The 26,389-nt window shown below is 41.0% G+C and overlaps 1 protein-coding gene across 2 annotated transcripts in view; it reads right to left on the reverse strand.

Annotated features, from left to right (window-relative positions):
* The window catches only part of MEI4 (meiotic double-stranded break formation protein 4), a 236,388-nt gene that overhangs the window by 148,593 nt on the left and 61,406 nt on the right, over nt 1-26,389 (reverse strand). For both annotated transcript variants that reach the window (XM_059942101.1, XM_059942100.1), the window contains exon 3: nt 10,767-11,302. In XM_059942101.1, the coding sequence (XP_059798084.1) occupies nt 10,767-11,302 (536 nt within the window). The remainder of the gene's footprint in view (nt 1-10,766; nt 11,303-26,389) is intronic.

Raw genomic sequence — 26,389 nt, forward strand, 5'->3', positions numbered from 1 at the left:
GTTAAAAAAAAAGGAAGAGAGCAACCAAATCAATAAACAAATCTATCAATGATAATAAACTGTAATTACTAAAGTAAGATAAACAAAACCAGAAACAAATTAGATGCGGAAAGCAAACCCCATGTCTACAGTTGCTCCCAAAGTCTACTGCCTCAATTTTGGGATGAATCATTGTCTATTCAGGTGTTCCACAGGTGCAGGGTACATCAGGTTGATTGTGGAGATTTAATCCGCTGCTCCGGAGGCTGCTGGGAGAGATTTCCCTTTCTCTTCTTTGTTTGCACAGCTCCCGGGGTTCAGCTTTGGATTTGGCCCCGCCTCTGCGTGTAGGGTGCCTGAGGGTGTCTGTTCTTCACTCAGACAGGACAGGGTTAAAGGAGCTGCTGATTTGGGGGCTCTGGCTCACTCAGGCCAGGGGAGGGAGGGGTACAGAATGCAGGGTGAGCCTGCGGTGGTAAAGGCTGGTGTGATGTTGCAACAGCCTGAGGTGCGCCGTGCGTTCTCCTGGGGAAGTTGTCCCTGGATCACGGGACCCTGGCAGTGGCGGGCTGCACAGGCTCATGGGGTGGGGTGAGGTGTGGAGAGTGACCTGTGCTTGCACACAGGATTCCTGGTGGCTGCAGCAGCAGCCTTAGCACATCATGCTGGTCTCTGGTGTCCGTGCTGATTGCCGTGGCTCAAGCCTCTCTCTGGAGCTTGTTTAAGTGGTGCTCTGAATCCCCTCTCCTCGCGCACCCCGAAACAATGGTCTCTTTCCTCTTAGGCAGCTCCAGACTTTTTCCTGGACTCCCTCCCGGCTAGCTGTAGTGCATTAGCCCCCTTCAGGCTGTGTTCACACAGCCAACCCCAGTCCTCTCCATGGGGTCTGACCTCCGAAGCTCGAGACTCAGCTCCCAGCCCCCACCTGCCCCAGCGGGTGAGCAGACAGCCTCTCAGGCTGGTGAGTGCTGGTCGGCACCAATCCTCTGTGCAGGAATCTCTCCACTTTGCCCTCTGCACCCCTGTGGCTGCGCTCTCCTCCATGGCTCCGAAGCTTCCCCCCCCCCACCCCCCTTTTCCACCAGTGAAGGGGCTTCCTAGTGTGTGGAAAAGTTTCCTCCTTCACAGCTCCCTCCCACTGGTGCAGGTGCAGCCCCTATTCTTTTGTCTCTGTTTTTTCTTTTTTCTTTTGCCTACCCAGGTACGTGGGGAGTTTCTTGCCTTTTGGGAAGTCTGAGGTCTTCTGCCAGTGTTCAGTAGATGTTCTGTAGGAGTTGTTCCACATGTAGATGTATTTCTGATGTATTTGTGGGGAGGAAGGTGATCTCCACATCTTACTCCTCCGCCACCTTTAAGTTCCCCGCTATGCGGACCATTTTTAAAGTCTTTATTGAATTTGTTACAACAGTGCTTCTGTTTTATGTTTCATATTTTTGGCTGCAAGGCATGTGGGATCTTAGCTCCCCGACCGGGGATTGAACCTGCACCCCCTGCATTGGAAGGCAAAGTCTTAACCACTAGACCACCAGGGAAGTCCCTACAATGGATTTTCTATAATTAAAATAGGAAGAAAAATCCATGATACCTGCTAATAAGCTCATCGGTCAGCAGGAAGCCGTGGCCATTGGAAGGGCAGTTAGTGACACCACAAAATGAGGCCCTGCTGCCTAGTACATGGGGGTGCTTCAGGAATATCATTACAGTGTCAGTAAGAGAGAGCTGCTGCTTGGGAAGGTTTTATACACAGAAAAATTTGATCAAAAGACAGAAGATGGTATTTAAGCATATAGGGGTATATGAAGTATAACTTGTCATTTACTTTCATTCTCTTATTTTAAATTCAGAAAATACTTCATTTTGCTCCTGGAATGAGCTCAGCATTATATCAGGAATAGTAGAGAAAATAGGATATGGCCCTTCCTCAGGACAGCATACGATACCTGATATTATGCTAATAAGCACTTCATTTGCATCTACTCATTGAATATTCCCAACAGCCCTATGACGTAATCACATTTACTGTCTCCATTTTATAGATGTGGAACTCAATATCAGTTATCGAAGGCCAGCGCTAGTAAATACATTTTGGGCATGCTAACCTAAGCTGTTAATCTCTGTGATAAAAACATTTGACAGGTTTAATAAAACATTAAAAAAATTCAAGCCATACTAGATAAGCTGAAATAATACAGCATATGGCAAACTGAAAAGTGAATTATGTAGACAACAATCACTACAGAAGTTCAGAAGAGGAGCCCATTTCAGGATCAAATTGATAAGAAAGAATTTATGAGTGAAGTAAGGTTTGAGCCATGTTTTGAGGTATTTATTTGGGTGGGGTGTGCAAGTCAGTCTCAATGGTTTCCCAGATGTTGTTTACTTTGGGGATCACAGCATCGTTTCAGAATCTCATGAAAAGGATGAGCGCCCTCCTAGGAAAAAAAGCACATGCTCCTACACACAAAACTGTGCACGCGATTTTAAATTGTACACCTTATAACTCAGGGCTGCAGAAGAAACTCAAGTATTTAAAAAAACAATACAAGAACCTTCACTACCTGGACCTTCTCATCACGTTAGGCACATGTCTTCCAAAGCTCCACTCCTTTCCAACCGAATCCCCCAGACTGTAGCAGTTCCAGGGCTCTCCAAGCTTCCCCCTGCCTCAGTGCCTCTCGTCAAGCAGCTGGCATACCTCCCCCAAGTTATCTTTCAGAGGGCCCTCCTAAATCTTGCCCATCTTTCCAGGTTAGTTCAAGGCACTGGAAAGCCTCAAATATGAAAAACAGTGATCAACTGAGATGGGGAAATCAAGACCAGAAGAAAATAGAGGCAAAGCAGGGAACAAGGAAAATATAAAAGTTTTACACATTATTGTATATAAAACAAGAACTGGGGGCTATGAAAAGGAACAATCAAGAGAACAGGAACTCATAGAAACGAAAAATATTTCAGCAGAAATAAAAATTCAATAGAATGGCTAAAAGAAAAAGTTGAGGAAATCTCCCAGGAAAAAGAAAAAGAATAAACAGTACAAGAAAAAAAGATAAGAAATCTAGAGGATCAGACCAAGAACTGTTCTAGAAAAAGGATACAGAGAAGATAAAAGGCAGAAATATATGAGAAAAACTATTCAAAAATTTTTCAGAACTGAAAGATGAAATCCCAAACTCAAAGACCCACCAAGGACTCAAGAAAAAGACCCACGCTGAGGTACACCATCCTGTAATTACGAAACAATGGAAACAGGAGAGAGCCTAAGTGCTTCTGCGGGTGTGCGAGGTTGAGGGATAGATCACGCTGAAGGAATTACAATCAGAATTACACTGGAAATCTGATTAGAAACAGTGGAATCCAGAAGTTGGTAGAAAAATGTTTTAAATTATACGGAAAAAATGATTTACAACCAGAAAATCTATCCTAATCCACCAATAAAGTTTAAAGTTGGAATAAAATATTTTAAGCAAACAAATATTTTTAAAGTTTACATCCCAGGAATCCATTCTAAGTGAGCTCGTAAACAATGTGCATCACCTAAATGAAGTTATAAACTAAGGAAAGGAATATATGAGATCTAGGGACTCAGAGACACAGCACAAAAAAGCAGCAAAGGGAATTCCCAGGGTGGTGATTAAAAGAAGCCCATGGAGTAAATCTGATCAGAGACACACGAAGCTCAGCCCAGATGAGAACAGGAAGATAAAGGGCTCCAGAAGGTGTATCTTAAAATAAATAAAAGATGGAACTGATAAATGACTTCATTTGTTTGGCCATACTGAGAGGATGTTTACAACCCTGTCAAAGTATCTGAAGGAAGCATCAATTATAGGTATGCAGAAAACTAAGCAAGTGGAAAAAAAAATCCTAAGGAAAAAAAAAGCTGTAAAAAAAAGGAAATGAAACCATTGTATATTAGATGTGCTGGTGTTAAAAATTACATATTTATAATAATATAAATATGCAGTAACATATTTATAATAATATAAATATGCAGTAACATATAATAATACAAATGCGTCATGGCATGTTTATAATAATACAAATACGTCTTGGCATGTTTATAATAATACAAATACGTCATGGCATGTTTATAATAATAAAAATACATCATGACATATTTATAATAATATAAATATGTAATATTTATTTAACCAAAACTTATGACAAAACTATGACTGAGGAGTATGATTGGAAGAGAGCAGCCACATAAGACATAAATTTTTGTCTTCTATGATAAAAAGTGAACAGATGAAAAAGAAAATAACCTGAGATATAGCAGCATAAGCCTTTTGTTTAAAAGCACAGGTGTAAGTGGGGGCAGAACAGGAGTACACACCTGGCCACGGTGGTCTCGGGTGGGACAGAGGGCTAGCTCTTTGTCATTATAATATGGAATAGTATGTATTTTAAAAATACATTCACAGGTTTCCACTTCTGGAAAGTGGACTTGTGTACCTCTCATCCTCTCACTAAGTACTAAAAACCCTAGGCATTATATTTAAAACACACCCAAGCAGACTGACAGGTGGACAGGCTATGAACCTTACGACCAAAGGAAGGACTAGGTGGTGAGTTCTCCGGTTTTCTTTTCCTTTTTTTCTGTAATTACTTAGTTTTTTTGTTTGTTTGTTTGTTTGTTTTTTTAATTGAAGTATAGTTCATTTACAATGTTGTGTTAGTTTCAAGTGTACAAAAGTGATTCAGTTATACATATATATACATGTACATATACATATATATATATTCCTTCTCAGATTCTTTTCCCTTGTAGGTTATTACAAAATACTGAGTATAGCTCCCTGTGCTTTACAGTAGTTCCTTATCGGTTATTTTATATACAGTAATGTGTATATGTCAATCCCAAACTCCTAATTTATCCCTCCCCACCTTTCCCCTTTGGTAACCATAAGCTTGCTTTCCATGTTTGTGGGTCTGTTTCTGTTTTGTAAATAAGTTCATTTGCACCATTTTTTTTAGATTCCACATATAAGTGATATCATATGATATTTGTCTTTCTCTGTCTGACTTACTTCACTTAGTATGACAATCTCTAGGTCTATCCATGTTGCTGCAAATGGCATTATTCCCTTCTTTTTTATGGCTGAGTAATTTCCATTGTGCATATATACCACATCTTCTTTATCCGTTCCTCTGCCGATGGTCATTTAGGTTGTTTTCATGTCTTGGCCATTGTAAGCAGAGCTTCTATGAATACTGGGGTGCACGTATCTTTTCGCGTTATGGTTTTCTCCAGATATATGCCCAGGAGTGGGACTGAGAGGGTGTGGCGAAAAGCGGGAATGTAAATTGGTGCAGCCACTATGGAAAACAGTACGGAGGTGCCTCAAAAAACAAAAAAATAGATCTGGTTTCCTTTTTGTCTCGTTTATCCCACATTTGGAACGAAAAAAGCCAACAACCCAGAAATGCCAATGGGTACGGACAAAAACAACAACAACAACAATAAAAGTCTGCTCTCCTAGCCAAAGGACAGAAAAGGGGCAGCCTAGCAAGATGGAGAGCTTTTACGGATAACCTCCCTAAAGCTGCCAAACCCCACAGGAAAAGACTGTGGCCCAGCCCCCTATGGGAGCAAAGGCCACGTGAGGAGCCTAGACCCCACCTGCACCAGCTACACTGAGACCCCCAAACCCACCCCACCAAGCACCGCATGGAGCCCTGAGGACACGGAGCGAGGACAGCCTGGCACTGGCCCGGAGACTGGATTCTGATGGAGGATAAATAGGAGTCAGGAGCCCCTGCACGGTGAGACGTGTGCTGCGGTGAATTCACGGGAAGCGTATTTAATCAGCCAAAGGAAAGGGAGACGGAGGCAGGGGACGAGGGAAGCTTCTCCAGGGAGCTGATCCTCAAGCCCCGTCTGGAAAGCCGGGTGGAACTGGCTGGACAGCAGAAGGGCCTGGCAGGTCCTGCAGCACAGAGGGCGGGGACAGAACAGCAAGCCCTCGGACAACCACAGACACGTCCGCCTGACCGGGTGAAGAAGGTTTAGGATGGAATGGAGACAGGTAAGGCCAAAGAGGCTGGATGAGGCCGTAGGAAAGAGCCCCACGGGCTGCGATGAGGAATGTGCCTCCTCACGCATCCAGCGGGGTCACCGCCGGATTCCCAGCCGTGAGGCGGGGGGGATCACACGAGGGTCAGACGAGTCAGGACTCTGGCAGGAAGGGATGAGCATCAGGGAGCCGGCAGCAGGTGGGAAGAGGACTCTGTAGGTGACACCTGCAGACATCTGGGTCAGTCCTCCGGATCTGAGGACCGTGAGGAGAGAGAAGGGAGCGAGCAAGCACAGCCATGTGCCATGCGCGTTCGAGGGGCTAGTGCGCACAGCACCGCTCACTAGTTTTCTCAGCCTCAGCTTTCCTGTCTCTCAAATGGAAATAAGAATGGCAACCACACGTATCTCACAGAGTTACCGTATAAAAATGGGAAGCACAGCTTATTACATCCTGTTGCTGCTGTATCAAACCACCACAAATTTAGTGGCTTAAAAGAACATACATTTATTCCGTTACAGTTCTGGGGGTCAGAAGTCTGAAGGGGTCTCACTGGGCCAAAGGGAAGGGGCTGGCAGGCCTGCGATCTTTGCGGAGCCCATTTCCCTGCTTTCTCCAGCCTGCATTTCTTGGCTCTCGGCCCCTTCCTGCATCTCTACAGCAAGAAGCATAGCATCTTCAAAATTCTCTCTGATTTGGACACTGACTCTCCTGCCACCCTCTTCCACTGACAATCACCCTTGTGGGTACTGGGCCCAGGTGGGTAATCCAGGAAAACCACATCCCAGGGTCAGCTGATAAGCAACCTGAAATCCCACCCACCTGCTGTCATGTAAGGTAACATATTCACAAGCTCCAGGGATCAGGATGTGGACATCTCTGGGGGACCATTATTCTGCTTACCATACATACAAAAGATTCTAATTTAATGTCTGTTTGATAATCAGTATTTTTTTTCAATTTCACAACTAGTATGTCCAAGAGTTGTTTTATGGTTTAAAAAAATAAGAAATCTGAAGAATATGTGTTCTAAGTAACTCATTATTATGTCTCTAAGATTTAGCAATGTATGCTAAATATCTAAAAAGCTCAATGATAACTATAGGTTTTGATATTTAACTTAATATAATCATTCCCATCTCTTTAAAACAAATGAAAATTTAAGACAAAGATACCATTGCAAAATCTAAATAAAACTATAAGCATTCTAGTGTTAAACTTCCATGACAGTAGAAATAGGTGGCCATACAATGCTAGGATTAGCTCATGCTGTTTCTAATCATAGAAATAAACACATTTTGAAGTCTGGAAGTATAGGAAAGGTCAGTTTGTCAGTCAAACAAAGGGCATTAAATAACTCAAAGGGAAACCTTCCTGACCCCAAGCAAGTACCCAGAGGAATGAGGAAGGTGCCATACTGGAGCCTGTAAGTAGAAGACAGTTCAACCCAAGTTAAGTCACCATTGCATCCCAGGACCCCTAGAACAGGCCCAGTGCAGACCCCTGGAACCCATCTGGTTTCAAGACATATATCTTCCATGCCTGTCAAATGTCACACTATAGATTATACCTTCAAGTCCTACCTAATGGTTATCCTAAAAATATAATACAGACATGGAACTAAGATAACAATTCCTAAAAAATTTGTTATTAAATAAACATAATATAAAGTTCCTTAAAAAAAAGCACAAAAATAAATAGGATTTATCCAAATCTAAAAAAATCACAAATCATATATTTTCCCCTAAACTTAGTAATAATTTCAACCAAGCTAATATCAGAGAATTACTCAAAATAATTTCTAAGATATCTCATTTCAATCTCCTATTTCTTGAACATATGTGTGTATATATATATATATATATATATATATATATATGTATATACAGCTCTAATATAACTGATATTCACCATGATGACCTCAAGATTTTGAAAGATACCAAGTTCTTATTGGTATCATTAAAGAAAGACTAAGTTATGGTCAGAATAATTTTACTACTGAATGTGTTGAGAACATGTTGTTGAATATTTATATTTTATTTAAAACCTGACTGTACATGAATTATAGATACATGAAATCCCTCAGTCAGAATATTAAAGTATTCATACCACACCTTTTCCTATCACATTGCACAAACATAGGTTCACTTTAATGAAATCAATAGCAGGGCTCACGGTTTTAACCAGTATAATTTAATTAAACACTTCCAATCTCTGGGAACAAGGTTTTTCAAAAGAAGTACTTTTTTCCCCTAAACTGGATATTTTGTTTTAATAAATCAAGAATAGTATCAATAAAAAATATAATAGTAGGAGCTATCCTATATTTCATGTCAGAATATATTCTTTCTTGAGATTTTGTTTATTATTCAAGGAAAGCTAAAAAAACACAGAAAAGCATTTATGAAGAGTAACTGTTAGTCAATTTTTCTACTAAAGAAGTTTTGTGAACATATCTGGAACAAGATGACAATGGTAATAATAATAATGATGGTAGTAATAACGACAAAAGTTTGAATGATTTAGTCTAAGATGCTTTTGCTGGGGAGAAGAAAAATCCCCAGAGATAAAGTCATTAAAACTTATTTATGAACCATCATCCTAACTGTGAATGCAGTGAGCAATTTTATGATGCTACTTTCTCTAAATGGCAACAATGACCTCTCCAAGAAAAGTAGAGGTAACTGCAAGCAGAGGACAGCTTAACCTTCCCAGACAGACACAGGACTAAGATAACAGATAGATATTGGCTAAACAACAAAGCCGCTCATTCACTCATTCTTCCACTGCTGACCAACTATTCAACAATGGCTTGTACCATGATAGATGGCATGAAAATACACTTCAGACCCACCTGTACCATCACAAGTTTCTTCTATACATACAGTTCCCAACTCTACTCTTGTGTAAGCCAATCCTTCAGTGAGAGAAAGACTAGACTGAAAAAATATTTGCATCATCTGGTAACTGATAAGGAATATGAATGCTAGTATCTGGAAGGCTCCAAGTCACACAAAACCTGCTTAAAGTAGTTTTAAAAGAAGAAAGCAAACATATGCAAAAAAACAGATTTAGGAATATTAAGTATTTGAGGTATTTATTGATGGCTGAGAAGCTGATTATATATCTCAGATAGATACCATGGAAAATCTGATATTTAATTCCTGATTGACCATATTAGGTAAAAAAAAAATTTCAGTTTCCTAGACAGAAAATTCAGTATCTTTCAAAATGCCAAAAGCTTAATTGTAAAGTTTTCTATAATACTGATCAAATCATACCTTAATAGAGAAGGGAAGAAGAGATGGATGTGCAACAAATTAGCTTATTAGTTCAATTTTGTCAGAGCTTTGAAAATTCAGGTAAAGCCGATATTGTACAAAAACTCTGAGCATTAGATAATGACACTGGGAACAAACACGAGACAGAGAGGTATCAGAAAAAACAAGGTCCAACAACCTTGTGAACCTTTACCCAATGAAATGTAGTAAATAAGTTAAATGGACCTTTTAGTCTCCTCTGATATTTTTAGTAGTCAATTAAAAAAGATTAAAATATGAAGGCATTTACAACCATCCCAAAGGATCAGACAGTGAAGGAGATAGAAAGTAATACCAAAAAGAAACTCTCCATTATGTCTCAAGAGCCAAACAACAAAACAACTTCAGGTTACTTCAATGTCACCTGCAAGAAAAGAATCCCCGAGTCAACTTTTCTAAGCCATGTTAAGTAAATAAGAAAAACAAAAACCAAAGCAATGCCATATAGTATTTGTTCCTCAGCCAATGTATTCAATTAACCCACATCTGCAGTGGGTCCATGGGGTATTATGCCACTTACAAGGGAAATTCTAACAGAAGAGAAAAACAGTCTTTGACCTCCAGGCATCTGCTAGTCAATGCCAGAAAAAGAACAAACTCAATACAGTACAGGTAATCCATCCTGAGGAATTTAATGGTCATAGACGTTACAGATTGGAAAACCATAAGTATAAGTGGTGTTTTGAAAAGCATTGAGACTTTTTGAGCAATAGGAAGTAAATGTAGGCAGGGGAAAACAAAAGAGAAGTATCCAGGGCTTCCTTGGTGGTGCAGTGGTTGAGAATCTGCCTGCCAATGCAGGGGACATGGGTTCGATCCCTGGTGTGGGAAGATCCCACATGCTGCAGAGCAACTAAGCCCATGTGCCACAACTACTGAGCCTGCGCTCTAGAGCCCATGAGCCACAACTACTGAGCTTGCGCTCTAGAGCCCGTGAGCCACAACTACTGAGCCCGCGTGCCACAACTACTGAAGCCCACATGCCTAGAGCCCGTGCTCCACAATGAGAGAAGCCACGGCAATGAGAAGCCCACGCACTGCAACGAAGAGTAGCCCCCGCTCGCCGCAACTAGAGAAAGACCGCGCGCAGCAACGAAGACCCAACACGGCCAAAAATAAATAAATAAATAATATATATATATTTTTTTAAAAAGAGAAGTATCCAAAGATACCAATAAGAAAAACAGGGAAGGTAACTCCAAGTGGAGAAGCATAAGCTTGAAAGCATAGGCATCTATGGAGAGAACAAAGCTGTGGCATCAGAGGCCACAGCTGGATCGTGAGGACCCAAGCAGATGTTGCTGGGTCAGAACTCCAGATGGCTGCAAAACAAGGTCCAACTGGAGACTGAGCCACGAGGCCAAGGCACCACAACAGGCACTACCCAGTGGGCGTGCTCACCCAAACTACTGACATGGTATTTCATACATAGAAAAGATGTATTACTTACCCGATTGATATGGCTGTTCCTTAAAATAACCTGTAGCAGGGTCTTCTCAAATTCTTCCAGCTTCTTGGAACACTTTTTAAGAATATGATTATATAAGTTACAATCATTGATCAGTCTAGCTAAAGTTTCCACAGCTTTGATCCAAAAGCTTGAACAAGGAAGTTTGGGTTCTCGGTAAAAAGTGATCAAGCCATCCAGCAACTGAAAAACAGAATCGGATACCGTGGAAGAGGCGTTTTCAAAGTGGCTTAAGTCAGTTTTCAGACTCTCTGACTCGGTCAAGGTCTTCAGCCCAAGCAGATGTTGCAAGAACTGCATGTGAGAAGACAGAGGCTTTTCCAGAGGAGCACAAGGTCTGTTCACAATGGGCAGCGGTGGGAAGGGGGTGGAGATGCAGCTCTCCCCAGGACGCTCGGTCATCTCTGAAGGTTCAGTTCTCTGATCGTTTGATAAACCGCACCCAGAATCTTCCAGCAGAGTCCAAGTGTTTTCAGAACTTCTAGGTTCCTGAGCCTGCAACTGGGAAGATGGACCTCCTGAAAGAGAAAGGAACAGAAGTGTTATCTTTCTGTATCTAATATTTCTTTTTTTTTTTTTTTTTGCTGCACCACACAGCATGTGGGATCTTAGTTCCCCAACCAGGGATCGAACCTGCGTCCCCTGCTTTGGAAGCACAGTCTTAACCATTGGGCCACCAGGGGAGTCCCTAACATTTCTTCATATTAAAACTAGACATTGATTTTTCTAACTTAAAATACTAAATGAAGCATGAAATATGCATTAAACATTTGAAAAGCAGTAGTATAAAAATTGATAGAGGAGAAACTGTGAATGAAATTGCTTAGACTGACTGCAGACAAGGTCTTTATCTGGTAGAAAGCACAGATGATTCACCCATGTTTTGTCAAGTCACTATCTCCCAGTCAAGGCCATGCTTGAAAGATACAGAGGAGAGACCACGAAACCTGAAGGAGGTCACTGTCTGGTATAGATTCCAACAGGTACCTGCAAAACAACAGGTGTATGTAAGATAGAGATATGCTCAGGGCACTATGAAAATAGGAGGAACACTGAACAGCCCACCCCAGTTAGATCAATGCCTCCTGGAAGAAGTGATGGTAGAACTGATTTATAACACATAAGCAAGAATTCCAAGTTTAAAAGTTGAGGGAATGGAGGAAGAGAAGAGAATTCCATCTACCAAAGGGTACGCACAAAAGCACAACTTAAGAAGGAAAAGAAAAGTACTGTATATATAAGGACCCACCAGTAGTTTCATGTTCCTTTTACAGAAAATATAAGGCAAGATATTAAGTTGGAGAAATACGTAGAGGCTGGTCACAAAAGATCTTAAAAGAGATATTGGGGACCTCAGAATTTATATGTAGAGTGAGTGTAATTTGGAAAAATTATCTATATACCCACACATATACCTAATATACAAAAATAAATATATAAACAATGTATATATGTATGTGTACTTATTTATAATTATTCAAGTATATCTATCTATATCTATGTGTATACATATATATATATATGTGCGTGTGTGTGTGTGCGTATGTCACAGATCCTTGAAACTATATATATAACCACCAGAATTTTCTGACATCAGCTGAGACATACTGCAGTTCAGGCTTAACTTAGTAACTTTAGGTCATTCTGTGACAGAGATGCCATCGTAAACACAAAAAGGCTGTTGTTTGTAAAATGATTATCAGTAAAACGTACACACAACATTCTCACTGAATGTTCTACAGCACATGCATATATCTATGCAACCGTGTTTGAGAAATACTGATGTCAGCAGTGGAAGAAGGAATAGGACAATAAACAGTGTAACGCAGGAAAGTGAAATGGTCGTATTTTCATTTCACAGGTCACTCTATGGGCTTTGTGAAGGGCACACTGGAGAAGGACCCAATGAGACACTGAAAGATTAGTTCAGAGTCACCCCTATCAGTCCTGATATCAAGTGATGAGAGAAATGAAACAAGCAGTTACAGTGGAAGACTGGAAAGGAAACACAAAGGGAAGCCAGCTGACTGACTGACAGGCATTAGAGTAGAGTGGGAATAAATGCATCCCGTGATTCTGAATTAGGTGACCGGGTGGACGACGGTGCTACCCACTGATCAGTAAAAATACAAACAGAAAAATGGCTTTGGAGAAACAAAGAGAAGCTAGTCTTGGTCATGTAAACTTGGAAGCAACCAGAGGAAATCTAGGTGAAGATATTCACCTGGAAATTGGCCACCATGAGCCAAAGGATGGGGAAAAGGTCTAGACTGAAACTACATTTTAGGAGTCATCAGTGTGCAGGTGGGATCTGGAAGGATGAAAGTGGTAATGACCACTCGGGGAGAGGATGAGCAGTGACCAGAGCGGAGGCTCCAAGAGGGACCCTGAGAAGCATCAACCTGAGGGCTGAGTAGAGAAAAGACAATCATCAGGGAGACAGAGCAGGAACAATTAAAGAGGTACAAGAAGAATAAAAACAACAGTGTCATGAACGGCTAGGGAATAGTTTCAAGGAGAATTACACGCAGGAGGGAAGTCCAATAAAATAAAGAGCTAAAAAAACATGTCGGAACTACCAGCTAGAAAATCACCAGCGATCGTGTCCAAAGCAGCTTCGGTCAGTCGGGGTGGTGGGCAGAAGCCACAGTGAGCGGACCGAAGAGTGATGGGGAAAGTCACAAAGACAGTGAAGAGGGGAGAAGGCTTCTGAGGACCTGGATCGGGACAGCTTAACACAGAGAGTAACTGCAGGCAAACATGGCCGGACACACTGGGAGAAACACGAGCAATTATAGATTATGAAGAAAAAAGCTGGAGAAGCAAAAGCTGGAGGCAGGAGAGAAAATAGGTGGGGCATGACTCGGGAGCAGGCGGAAGGAGACGGAGTCGAGGACCAGTGGATGAGCTGCACTTACTGATGCGTTTTTCCCCCCCCCCCCAGGCTGAAGGAAATAGGATGAGGATGTACAGGGATGTAAAAATACCCCTGGCACATAGGAAGTTAAAGGAGATCTCACCCAACAGTCTTTTTAAAATTGTTTTTAAGTTGGAGATGGGGGACACTAGTTGAACAGGACATAAGAACAATGGCAAAAGCAACATCCTCTCCCTGCCCCGCCATAAATTGGAAATCTATCTAATTTACTGCTCTTTTTTCCTTCAGTAAAATGAGAAGCTGATGAGGCAGAATCAGAGGATTAAGCTTTAATTTAGCGTGCATTCATTTAACAAGCGTCTACTATGACCACTACAAATGTGCAAATATGTGCTTGGGAATTATCACTACAGTATCTGTACTCCAAATTAGGGAGGTGATGCAACAAATTCCCAAATGTGGTGGTACCCAGAGCAGTGGACCGTCAGCAACAAGTTTAACGACATGTGGCTATTTCTATATTAAAACAGGCAGACATGTTCATTGTAAGCCAACAGACACTTTCTTTTTCTTAGGAGCAAGGAAAAACACTTGAAATAACTTCTCAAGACATCCATCTCACTCTGCACACAAGTAAAACAGGGGGTACTACGGTAATTATTCAGGTAGATTACATATTTCTTTCACAAAATTCAAAAAGGTTCTCCACTAAGAAAGTGAACATAAGTTTAAATATTTTATTAACCTACTCAATTTTCCAGCAAAGTAAGCTGAACTTCACAGGTGATGATTTCAGGGAAGACTCATAAAATGAATTCTCCCAACAACTAAGTTGGGAAGCAAAAGCTGCTTTCTTGTTTCCGCTTCTCACTCACTCCTCACTGGTGTGCCTTTGGGCAAGTAATAATCATGCCATCTCATCTCCAGGTGCTCACAGGTGCAAATCTGAAGGCAGTAGTTCTAACCACGCATGGGCTCTGGTGATAGGAATACACAAAACCAAGTACCATTCTTCCTCTCTGGTTTGTTTCTGTGTCCTCAGAAACGAGTGATAAGGCCATACGCTGAGGATGACAATGTGGAGACCACATGCAGAGCAGCCTGTCAGCGCCCTAAAGGAGCTCAGGGCTCCACAGGAGAGGACCACAAGGAGGTGTTACACAACGAGGCTCACAGTATCAAAGTCATGCTACCAAATCGAAGAAAAGAATCTATATTCACATTTCACCTTACAAAGTAGCTCCAGGGAATAATTCAGTTGTTCAGAGGAAACCTGGAAAGTATGCTGTTATCCCTAATTTACCAAAAAGGACATAAACACAGGCTCAACTTGATGAAGAGGTCTGAGAAAAGCCACACAGTGAGCAAGGAAAACCAAGCCTTCTGTTTCAAGGCCTTCCAACCACGGCAAAGAGGCCTGTGTGTTTCCATACCAGCTTCTGTACATTTCCACTATGGCATACATCAATTTCTTTTTTTATAAATTTATTTATTTATGTATTTTTGGCTGCATTGGGTCTTCCTTCGTTGCTGCATGCGGGCTTTCTCTAGTTGTGGTGAGCGGGCGCTACTCTTCGTTGCGGTGCGCGGGCTTCTCACTGCGGTGGCTTCTCTTGTTGTGGAGCACAGGCCTCTGGGCACGCGGGCTTCAGTAGTTGTGGCACACGGGCTCAGTAGTTGTGGCTCGCGGGCTCTAGAGCGCAGGCTCAGTAGTTGTGGCGCACGGGCTTAGTTGCTCCGTGGCAGGTGGGATCTTCCCGGACCAGGGCTCGAACCTGTGTCTCCTGCATTGGCAGGCGGATTCTTAACCACTGTGCCACCAGGGAAGTCCCCATCAATTTCTATATGTTATCCACTTGTTTCTGAGCTCCTGAATGGCAGAAGTCCTGTCTCCTGTCATCTTTGTGGTCCCCTCACTGAGTAATGTCATCATCTGTAGAAGACACCTTATCAGGGGAAACGCTTAGGGCAACAACCTGCTGCTGGCTGAGACAGACCTCCTCTCACCCCTCAATATTCACGGTGCACCACGATCTTACCCCAAACCGTGACAATTACATACACAGATAAGAGAAATCAAACAGAATAGATAGAAAGGCAGACAGAAAGAATATGGTTATTCCAATAATAACTGATAATGTCTCAGAGTACTTGCTAACAAAAAGCCAATAATTTACTTTTTATAGTATCTACTACTTCTGGTAACCAATAACCAATTAATTTCCTCTTCTATTTGTCCTCAGTGATGAAACTGTGTAGAATGCAAACAGCATTAGCACTGGAAACCAACACTTTCAGGTTGGAAACCCCTCACTGCCTACTAAATAAAGTAAATAATAGTGGGCAAATGTTCCTATTGTATATATTCTTATAAAATGGAAAAGACAAACAGGGGGAAAAAGCTTTCCTAGAGAGGATTAAACATTTTCAGTGATACTGAATATATTAACAGGTTATAATCTTGCAATAGTCATAAATGAAATATTTATTCATAAAACTAGATTTTTAAATATCCACCCTTATTTGGGTAACACAGAGCATGGAAACAGAAAAGATCCCTGTCTCTTTAAATGAATCTTACATAACCACAATCAGATTTCACTCATTTGCTTGGATGACTTTTCTCAACATAAATCGCAAAGCATGGCTAATGAAGCACCATACCCAAAGGACAGGAGAGAAAATGAAGCCATGCTCCTGCAACTTTTTGTAATTCCTGTTGTTCCAGGAGGGATTAAAAGGTAAAGCAGAAGTCAAATGATGCTTCTTTCTTAACTTCTTATTGGGCTGAAGGGACTGAGGACTGTAATTTCCCTCCAAGTCACTGGATATGATCTAATTAACACGTGTGTTATTAGATTTAAAAGAGATAATAAACTACACACACACACACAAACTGATCAAGCACAGTCCAGTACATATGAAATGCAAATATTATCTATATTATTAAATGATTAGAGATATCAAGAGTCTAAATTATGCTGAAGTGTGAAACCATATACAAAAGTACATGAAATAAGATAGCAATTAAAACTACAGATTCTGCCTAAAATATCCTATAGTCTCTCCCATACACTGGATCCCATAGACCTTCTGTTCCACTTTACTGGACCCTTAACTCTTCCATTTTCTTGCAGTTGTTAACTTCCACTTTAATCCACTCACCATTTCAGAGTGGGTCGCAAGCACACTTAACAAAACAGAGCCAGTGCCCTCTGGCCACACATCCTGACCTAGAAATGCTCACCCTTGAACAGTAAATATATATTCTGCTGTCCCCCCAAAATATTCACACCCACATCAATTTTTCATGCCTTTTCTCATCCATTTCCACAGTTCCTGCTTCATTTATAAAAGAACCAGCTGGTTAAAATGCATCTTTACACCTTGCAAACCCCATGAACTCTATGTTTGTAAAACTGAACAAGTCATCTTCACACTCTGCACACACAAACAACACAATTTATGTTTCTCCTACGTACTATCTGTGTCAGCTGACAGCAGGACTATTCCTCCAGTCACCAGGCCTGGGGAGAGGAACCATCCTCACCCCCCCCTTTTTCCTATCCTACACACACACACTGCAATGCCACATTATGTTGGTTCTACCTTCTGCACGTGTGTACGTCAGGACAATCCAGAGAAACAGAACCAATAGGGTAGAAAGAGAGACAAGGAAGTAAATTTATTACGAGGAATTGGCTCACGTGATTATGGAAACTGAGAAATTCCTAGATCTGCAGTCAGCAAGCTGGAGCCCCAGGAGAGCTGATGGTGTGAGTTCCCGTCTGAAATTCAGCAGGTTCCAGACCCAAGAAGAGCCAAGGTTTCAGTTCAGTTTGAGTCCAAAGGCAGGAAAATACAGACATCCCAGCTCAGAACCAGTCAGGCAGGAGGACTTCTCTCTCAGGCAGCATTTCTGTTCTACTCAGGAGGTCAAGAGACTGGACGAGGCCCATCCACGCCAGGGAGGGCAACACACTTTGCTCAGTCTGCTGATTCAATGTTAATCTCAGCTATAAACACCCGGACAGATGCATCCAGAATAGTACTTGACCAAATATCTAGGCGCCAGCTCTGAGTCTGTCCTTCTTTAGTTCCTTCCACCATAACCACCTCTTGCACTGATGAATGCAATACGCTTGCCTAACTGATCTACCTGTCTCTAGTTCCACCCTGTTCTAGACCATACTCTGACTGGCCCTCATGAGAATCACCCCACTAAAATACTAGTTTGATCACAACCATAACACCTTCCAAAGGTTTCCCTTACTTTACGTGATAGAGTCCTCTCAGTTCCTCAGCGTGGCCCGCAAAACACTCCTGCCACTATTCCAGTTGCACCTCCATCCTCACTCATATTTACATGCAAGCAATATTAAACCACTTATGGTTTACCAAAACACACCAAACTAATTCAGGCAACCATGCATTTGCAAAAGGTGTTCCCACCATCTGGTGTGTGCTTCTACTATAACCCAGAGACAGACTGATTCTGCAAACCCTGCTTCAAAATCCTCTGTGAACCCTTTGCTGCTCTCCCCAGGGATGGGAAATCACCCCCATTCTGGGCTATCTCGCACTTTGCTTCTATTACCAGTCATCAAACTGTTTTTAATTTATTATTGACTCACTAATGGAAGGGAGAGATTCTTGAGGGTAGATGCAGAGTTTACTAATCTAGGTATTTCTGTTGACTGATGCCCGCCCTCCCATATAGTTAGAAAGAGTTTGAAAACTTGAATATATATATTAAGAAAAAGTAAAATCAAATAGCATCTCTTCAAGTACACTAAAATGTCATCACAGGTAGATATGGTTTGTCCCTAGTATGATTCCTTATTTATTTTTTAAATTAGTTATCTATTTTATACATATTAGTGTATATATGTCCATCCCAATCTCCCAATTCATCCCACCAGCACGCCCCCTACGCTTCCCCCCTTGGTGTCCATACATTTGTTCTCTACATCCGTGTCTCTATTTCTGCCTTGCAAACTGGTTCATCTGTGCCATTTTTCTAGATTCCACATATATGCGTTAATATACGCTTTTTATTTTTCTCTTTCTAACTTACTTCACGCTGTATAACAGTCTCTAGATCCATCCACGTCTCTGCAAATGACCCAATTTTGTTCCTTTTTATGGCTGAGTAATATTCCATTGTGTATATGTTCCACATCTTCTTTATCCATTCGTCTGTTGATGGGCATTTAGGTTGCTTCCATGTCCTGGCTATTGTAAATACTGCTGCAATGAACATTGGGGTGCATGTGCCTTTTTGAATTATGGTTTTCTCTGGGTATATGTGCAGTAGTGAGATTGCTGGGTCATATGGTAATTCTATTTTTAGTTTTCTAAGGGACCTCCATACTGTTCTCCATAGTGGCTGTATCAATTTACATTCCCACGAACAGTACAAGGGGGTTCCCTTTTCTCCACACCGTCTCCAGCATTTGTTGTTTGTAGATTTTCTGATGATGCCCATTCTAACTGGCGTGAGGTGATACCTCATTGTAGTTTTCATTTGCATTTCTCTAATAATTAGTGATGCTGAGCATCTTTTCATGTGCTTCATGGCCGTCTGTATGTCTTCTTTGGAGAAATGTCTATTTACGTCTTCTGCCCATTTTTGGACTGGGGTGTTTGTTTCTTTAATATTGAGCTGAATGAGCTGTTTATATATTTTGGAGATTAATCCTTTGTCTGTTGATTCGTTTGCAAATATTTTCTCCCATTCTGAGTGTTGTCTTTTCGTCTTGTTTATGGTTTCCTTTGCTGTGCAAAAGCTTTTAAGTTTCATTAGGTCCCATTTGTATTTTTGTTTTTACCTCCATTACTCTAGGAGGTGGATCAAAAAAGATCTTGCTGTGATTTATGTCAAAGAGTGTTCTTCCTATGTTTTCCTCTAAGAGTTTTATAGTGTCTGGTCTTATATTTAGGTCTCTAATCCATTTTGAGTTTATTTTTGTGTATGGTGTTAGGGAGTGTTCTAATTTCATTCTTTTACATGTAGCTGTCCAGTTTTCCCAGCACCACTTATTGAAGAGGCTGTCTTTTCTCCATTGTATATCCTTGCCTCCTTTGTCATACATTAGTTGACCATAGGTGCGTGGGTTTATCTCTGGGCTTAATATCCTGTTCCATTGATCTGTATTTCTGTTTTTGTGCCACTACCATATTGTCTTGATTACTGTAGCTTTGTAGTATAGCCTGAAGTCAGGGAGTCTGATTCCTCCAGCTCTGTTTTTTTCCCTCCAGACTGCTTTGGCTATTCAGGGTCTTTTGTGTCTCCATACAAATTTTAAGATTGTTTGTTCTAGTTCTGTAAAAAAATGCCATCGGTAATTTGATAGGGATTGCACTGAATCTGTAGATTGCTTTGGATAGGATAGGCGTTTTCACAATAGTGATTTTTCCAATCCAAGAACATGGTATATCTCTCCATCTGTTTGTATCATCTCTAATTTCTTTCATCAGTGTCTTATAGTTTTCTGCATACAGGTCTTTTGTCTCCCTAGGTAGGTTTATTCCTAGGTATTTTATTCTTTTTGTTGCAGTGGTAAATGGGAGTGTTTCCTTGATTTCTCCTTCAGATTTTTCACCATTAGTGTATAGGAATGCAAGCGATTTTGGTGCATTAATTTTGTATCCTGCAACTTTACCATATTCATTGATTAGCTCTAGTAGTTTTCTGGTGGCATCTTTGGGATTCTCTATGTATAGTATCATGTCATCTGCAAACAGTGACAGTCTTACTTCTTCTTTTCCAATTTGTATTCCTTTTATTTCTTTTTCTTCTCTGATTGCCGTGGCTAGGACTTCCACAACTATGTTGAATAATAGTGGTGAGAGTGGACATCCTTGTCTTGGGCCTGATCTTAGAGGAAATGCTTTCAGTTATTCATCATTGAGAATGATGTTTGCTGTGGGCTTGTCGTATATGGCCTTTATTCTGTTGAGGTAGGTTCCCTCTGTGTCCACTTTCTGGAGAGTTTTTATCATAAATGGGTGTTGAATTTTGTCAAAAGCTTTTTCTGCATCTATTAAGATGATCATATGGTTTTTATTCTTCAATTTGTTAATATGGTGTATCACATTGATTGATTTGTGTATTTTGAAGAATCCTTGCATCCCTGGAATAAATCTCACTTGATCTTGGTGTATGGTCCTTTTAATGTGTTGTTGGATTCTGTTTGCTAGCATTTTGTTGAGGATTTTTGCATCTATATTCATCAGTGAAATTGGTCTGTAATTTTCTTTTTTTTGAAGTATCTTTGTCTGGTTTTGGTATCAGGTTGATGATGGCCTCATAAAATGAGTTTGGGAGTATTCCTTCCTCTGCAATTTTTTTGGAAGAGTTTGAGAAGGATGGGTGTTAGTTCTTCTCTAAATGTTTGATAGAATTCACCTGTGAAGCCATCTGGTCCTGGACCTTTGTTTGTTGGAAGATTTTTAATCACAGTTTCAATTTCATTACTTGTGATTTGTCTGTTCATATTTTCTATTTCTTCCTGGTTCAGTCTTGGAAGGTAATACCTTTCTAAGAATTTGTCCATTTCTTCCAGGCTGTCCATTTTATTGGCATAGAGTTGCTTGTTGCAGTCTCTTAGGATGCTTTGTATTTCTGCCGTGTCTGTTGTAACTTCTCCTTTTTCATTTCTAATTTTATTGATTTGAGTCCCCTCCCTGTTTTTCTTGGTGAGTCTGGCTAAAGGTTTCTCAATTTTGTTTATCTTCTCAAAGAAACAGCTTTTAGTGTTATTGATCTTTGCTATTGTTTTCTTTGTTTCTATTTCATTAATTTCTGCTCTGATCTTTATGATTTCTTTCCTTCTACTAATTTTGGGTTTTGTTTGTTCTTCCTCCTCTAGTTCCTTTAGGTGTAAGGTTAGATTGTTTATTTGAGATGTTTGTTGATTCTTGAGGTAGGATTGTATTGCTATAAACTTCCCTCTTAACAACTGCTTTTGCTGCATCCCATAGGTTTTGGATCGTTGTGTTTTCATTGTCATTTGTCTCTAGGTATTTTTTGATTTCTTCTTTGATTTCTTCAGTGACCTACTGGTTATTTAGTAACGTAATGTTTAGCCTCCATGTGTTTTGTTTTTTACGGGTTTTTTTCCCTGTAATTGATTTCTAACCTAATAACGTTGTGGACAGAAAAGATGCTTGATATGATTTCAACTTTCTTAAATTTACTGAGGCTTGATTTGTGAACCAAGATGTGATCTATCCTGGAGAATGTTCCATGCGCATTAGAGAAGAAAGTGTAATCTGCTGTTTTTGGATGGAATGTCCTATAAATGTCAATTAAATCTATCTGGTCTGTTGTGTCATTTAAAGCTTGTGTTTCCTTATTAATTTTCTGTTTGGATGATCTGTCCACTGGTGTAAGTGAGGTGTTAAAGTCCCCCACTATTATTGTGTTACTGTCGATTTCCTCTTGTATAGCTTCTAGCATTTGCCTTATGTATTGAGGTGCCTCTATGTTGGGTGCATATATATTTATAATTGTTGTATCTTCTTCTTGGACTGATCCCTTAATCTTCATGTAGTGTCCTTCCGTGTCTCTTGTAACATTCTTTATCTTAGTCTATTTTATTTGATATGAGTATTGCTACTCCAGCTTTTTTTTGATTTCCATTTGCATGGAATATCTTTTTCCTTCCCCTCACTTTCAGTCTGTGTGTATCCCTAGGTCTGAAGTGGGTCTCGTGTAGACAGCATATATATGGGTCTTGTTATTGTATCCATTCAGCAAGCCTGTGTCTTTTGGTTGGAGCATTTAATCCATTCACATTTAAGGTAATTGTCAATATGTATGTTTCTGTTACCATTTTCTTAATTGTTTTGGGTTTGTTTTTGTAGGTCCTTTTCTTCTCTTGTGTTTCCCACTTAGAGAAGTTCCTTTAGCATTTGCTGTAGAGCTGGTTTGGTGGTGCTGAATTCTCTTAGCTTTTGCTTGTCTGTAAAGCTTTTGATTTCTCCATCGAATCTGAATGAGATCCTTGCCGGGTAGAGTAATCTTGGTTGTAGGTTCTTCCCTTTCATCACTTTAAATATGTCATGCCACTCCCTTCTCGCTTGTAGTGTTTCTGCTGAGAAATCAGTTGTTAAACCTTATGGGAGTTCCCTTGTATGTTATTTGTCGTTTTTCTCTTGCTGCTTTCAACAATTTTTTTTTGTCTTTAATTTTTGCCAATTTCATTACTATGTGTCTTGGCGTGTTTCTCCTTGGGTTTATCCTTTCTGGGACTCTCTGCACTTCCTGGACTTGGGTGGTTATTTCCTTTCCCATGTTAGGGAAGTTTTCGACTATAATCTCTTCAAATATTTTCTCAGGTCCTTTCTCTCTCTCTTCTCCTTCTGGGACCCCTATAATACGAATGTTGTTGTGTTTAATGTTGTCCCAGAGGTCTCTTAGGCCATCTTCATTTCTTTTCATCCTTTTTTCTTTATTCTGTCTGCAGCAGTGATTTCCACCATTCTGTCTTCCAGGTCACTTATCCGTTCTTCTGCCTCAGTTATTCTGCTATTGATTTATTCTAGTGTATTTTTCATTTCAGTTACTGTATTGTTCATCTCTGTTTGTTTGTTCTTTTATTCTTCTACGTCTTTGTTAAACGTCCTTTCATCTTCTCGATCTTTGCCTCCATTCTTTTTTTGAGGTCCTGGATCATCTTCACTATCATTACTCTGAATTCTTTTTCTGGAAGGTTGCCTACCTCCACTTCATTTAGTCGTTTTTCTGGGGTTTGATCTTGTTCCTTCATCTGGTACATAGTCTTCTGCCTTTTCATCTTGTCTATCTTTCTGTGAACGTGATTTTCGTTCAATAGTCTGCAGGATTGTAGCTCTTCTTGCTTCTGCTGTCTGCCCTCTGGTGGATGAGGCTATCCAAGAGGCTTGTGCAAGCTTCCTGATGGGCGGGACTGGTGGTGGGTAGAGCTGACTGTTGCTCTGGTGGGCAGAGCTCAGTAAAACTTTAATCTGCTTGTCTGCTGATGGGTGGAGCTGAGTTCCCTCCCTGTTGGTTGTTTGGCCTGAGGCAACCTTGCACTGTAGCCTACAGGTTCTTTGGTGGGGCTAGTGGCGGACTCCAGGAGGGCTCATACCGAGGAGTACTTCCCAGAACTTCTGCTGCCAGTGTCCTTGTCCTCACAGTGAGCCACAGCCACCCCCACCCCTCTGCAGGAGACCCTCCAACACTAAGCAAGTAGGTCTGGTTCAGGCTCCTATGGGGTCACTGCTCCTTCCCTCCTGGGTCCTGATGCGCACACTACTTTGTGTGTGCCCTCCAAGAGTGGAGTCTCTGTTTCCCCCAGTCCTGTCGAAGTCCTGCAATCAAGTCTTGCTAGCCTTCAACGTCTGATTCTCTGGGAATTCCTCCTCCCGTTGCTGGACCCCCAGGTTGGGAAGCCTGACATGGGGCTCAGAACCTTCACTCCAGTGGGTGGACTTCTGTGGTATAACTGTTCTCCAGTTTGTGAGTCACCCACCCAGCGGTTATCAGATTTAATTTTATTGTGATTGCGCCCCTCCTACCGTCTCACTGCAGCTTCTCCTTTGTCTTTGGATGTGGGGTATCTTTTCTGGTGTTCCAGTGTCTTCCTGTTGATGATTGTTCAGCAGTTAGTTGTGATGCCGGTGCTCTTGCAAGAGGGAGTGAGCACATGTCCTTCTACTCCGCCATCTTGAACCAATCTCTAAGTTTAATAATAATCACTCACTTGTACATTGAACAACTTAAAAGTAATGTTTACACCACCTGGTGGCCAATTTGGAAATGCTATTTTAAAATGAATTCATCTTCTAATAGACAATTTTCAGTTTAAAGCAATTGTTTGACTTCTACCTCTGGAAGGATATATTTTAGCATGTGACAACGCATGTTTAAGAAATTCTGACCAAGAAAAGGCTCCAGTTTTGTTTAATCCCTCTCTTGAAGCCTGCATTACGATTCTAAATTTGAATACACCAAGACAGGTAGTAATATCAAATGCATGAAATTATAACCTAATGAAATAATTGTCTTAGCTGGACTGTCTTCACTGCATGAGATTCACAAAACAAAACAGTATATTTGTGTGTCTGGCTGGTTCAGGACTATATGACAGTATGATTCCTCCTGCCTTCGGATGCTCAAACTCTGGACTTTCCTGGTTATCCCCATACTCTTTCTCCCAAGTCACCCTCTAGTTCCCAAAGTAAACCATCCTCATGGCTGTCCCTTTGGCTTTCCCCCTCTGTTCTAACTTCCTGGACATCCCCACCTTTCCTACAGCCTCAAAGAATTCCTTTGGGCAGATGATTCTCAAATCTCTATCTCCAATCCTACTCCTCTCCTAAGCTCAAGCCCCTAGGTATCTTGATGTGACTTGACATCTGAACATTAAACCACAAATTTCCAAAACAAATCATCACCTTCACCTACACTTGGTCCAGCTTCCAAACAATGGTGCTACGACTTTCCAGTCTCCAATGTTTGAACCCCAAGAGTCAACTCTGACTTCTTCCTTGACCCCCCCTTTACATTCCACTGACAAATAACATGACCCTGCCTTACCCTTCCACTCCTCGGAATCACTAAGTTGGTTCCCCTTTTAGGGCCTTTGTGTTAAACATTCACTCTGCCTCGATTGCTCTCCCCACAACCCATCCCTAATTTTCTCAAGGCTGGTTCCTCCTTATCATTCAAGTGTCTGTTTAAAGTCACTTCTTCAGGGAGGCCTTCCCTGACCACTCAATCTAAAGATGTCACCAGATCAGCCTCTGTCACATCTCCCTGTTTTAATTCTCTGAATCTCCTTGTCACTGCCTGATCATTTCCTGCTTGTAAAATCTGTCTCAGCCACAAGAATGTGGACTCTATGAGAGTCTCGGACTGCCTGGTTTACTGCCATATCCCAGAGCCTGTAATATGGAGTAAGAGTTCAATAAATATTACTCAGTAAATAAAAATCTTTTTATATCACCTCTTTATTTCTATGTCAAAATAATTACATGTCAGACGTGGGCTAAGACAATGATGTTCCCATCTCCAATCTCTTCCCTCCCCAAACCATTCTAAACACAGCTGCCTAATTACATTGCCTGAATAATCTTATCCCTCAGGTCACCTAGAGGAATCACTTTCGGAAAGAATACTGCTTGGCACGTGCAGAGCACACACCCCATAAATGTTGGTTTCTCTTCTATTCTCCTGCTGGAAAATCTCCAAAGGCCCCTTACTGCCTATAGAATAAAGTACGTTTTCCACTGGCTGTCACACCTCTTCTTAATAGGCTCCAGCCTAGTTTTTCATCTTATTTTCCAGAATACCTGGTCATGCTCCCCATGCCCTAGTCAAATTAAACCATTTGCCAGTAGTAGATTCTTGTGTCCCTAATTTACACTGTTCCTTCTTGCCTGAAATACTCTAGTATCCATAGCTTTCTAAATCCTACCCATCCTTCAAGGTCAGCAACTTCCTCCAAAAAGACATTTAAGACTCCGAGTTCTCTAAGGCAAAAAAATCACTTTCTCTCTTCTCTGAACATCAGTTATCAATCTCTGGACCACAGAGTCTCACTGAGTACAATAAGTGATACGATTTTATTCCCAATAGACTGAGCAGGGCTCAGACCTTATCCCTCTCTGTAATCTTCACTTTGTTTGTAACTGACAGCTAGTGAATAAAAAGGGGCTGATTAAATGAACAAGAGGATTTCTCTAAAGAAAAAGT

Source organism: Balaenoptera ricei, chromosome 12 (genome assembly GCF_028023285.1).
Source record: "Balaenoptera ricei isolate mBalRic1 chromosome 12, mBalRic1.hap2, whole genome shotgun sequence".
Lineage (NCBI taxonomy): Eukaryota > Metazoa > Chordata > Mammalia > Artiodactyla > Balaenopteridae > Balaenoptera > Balaenoptera ricei.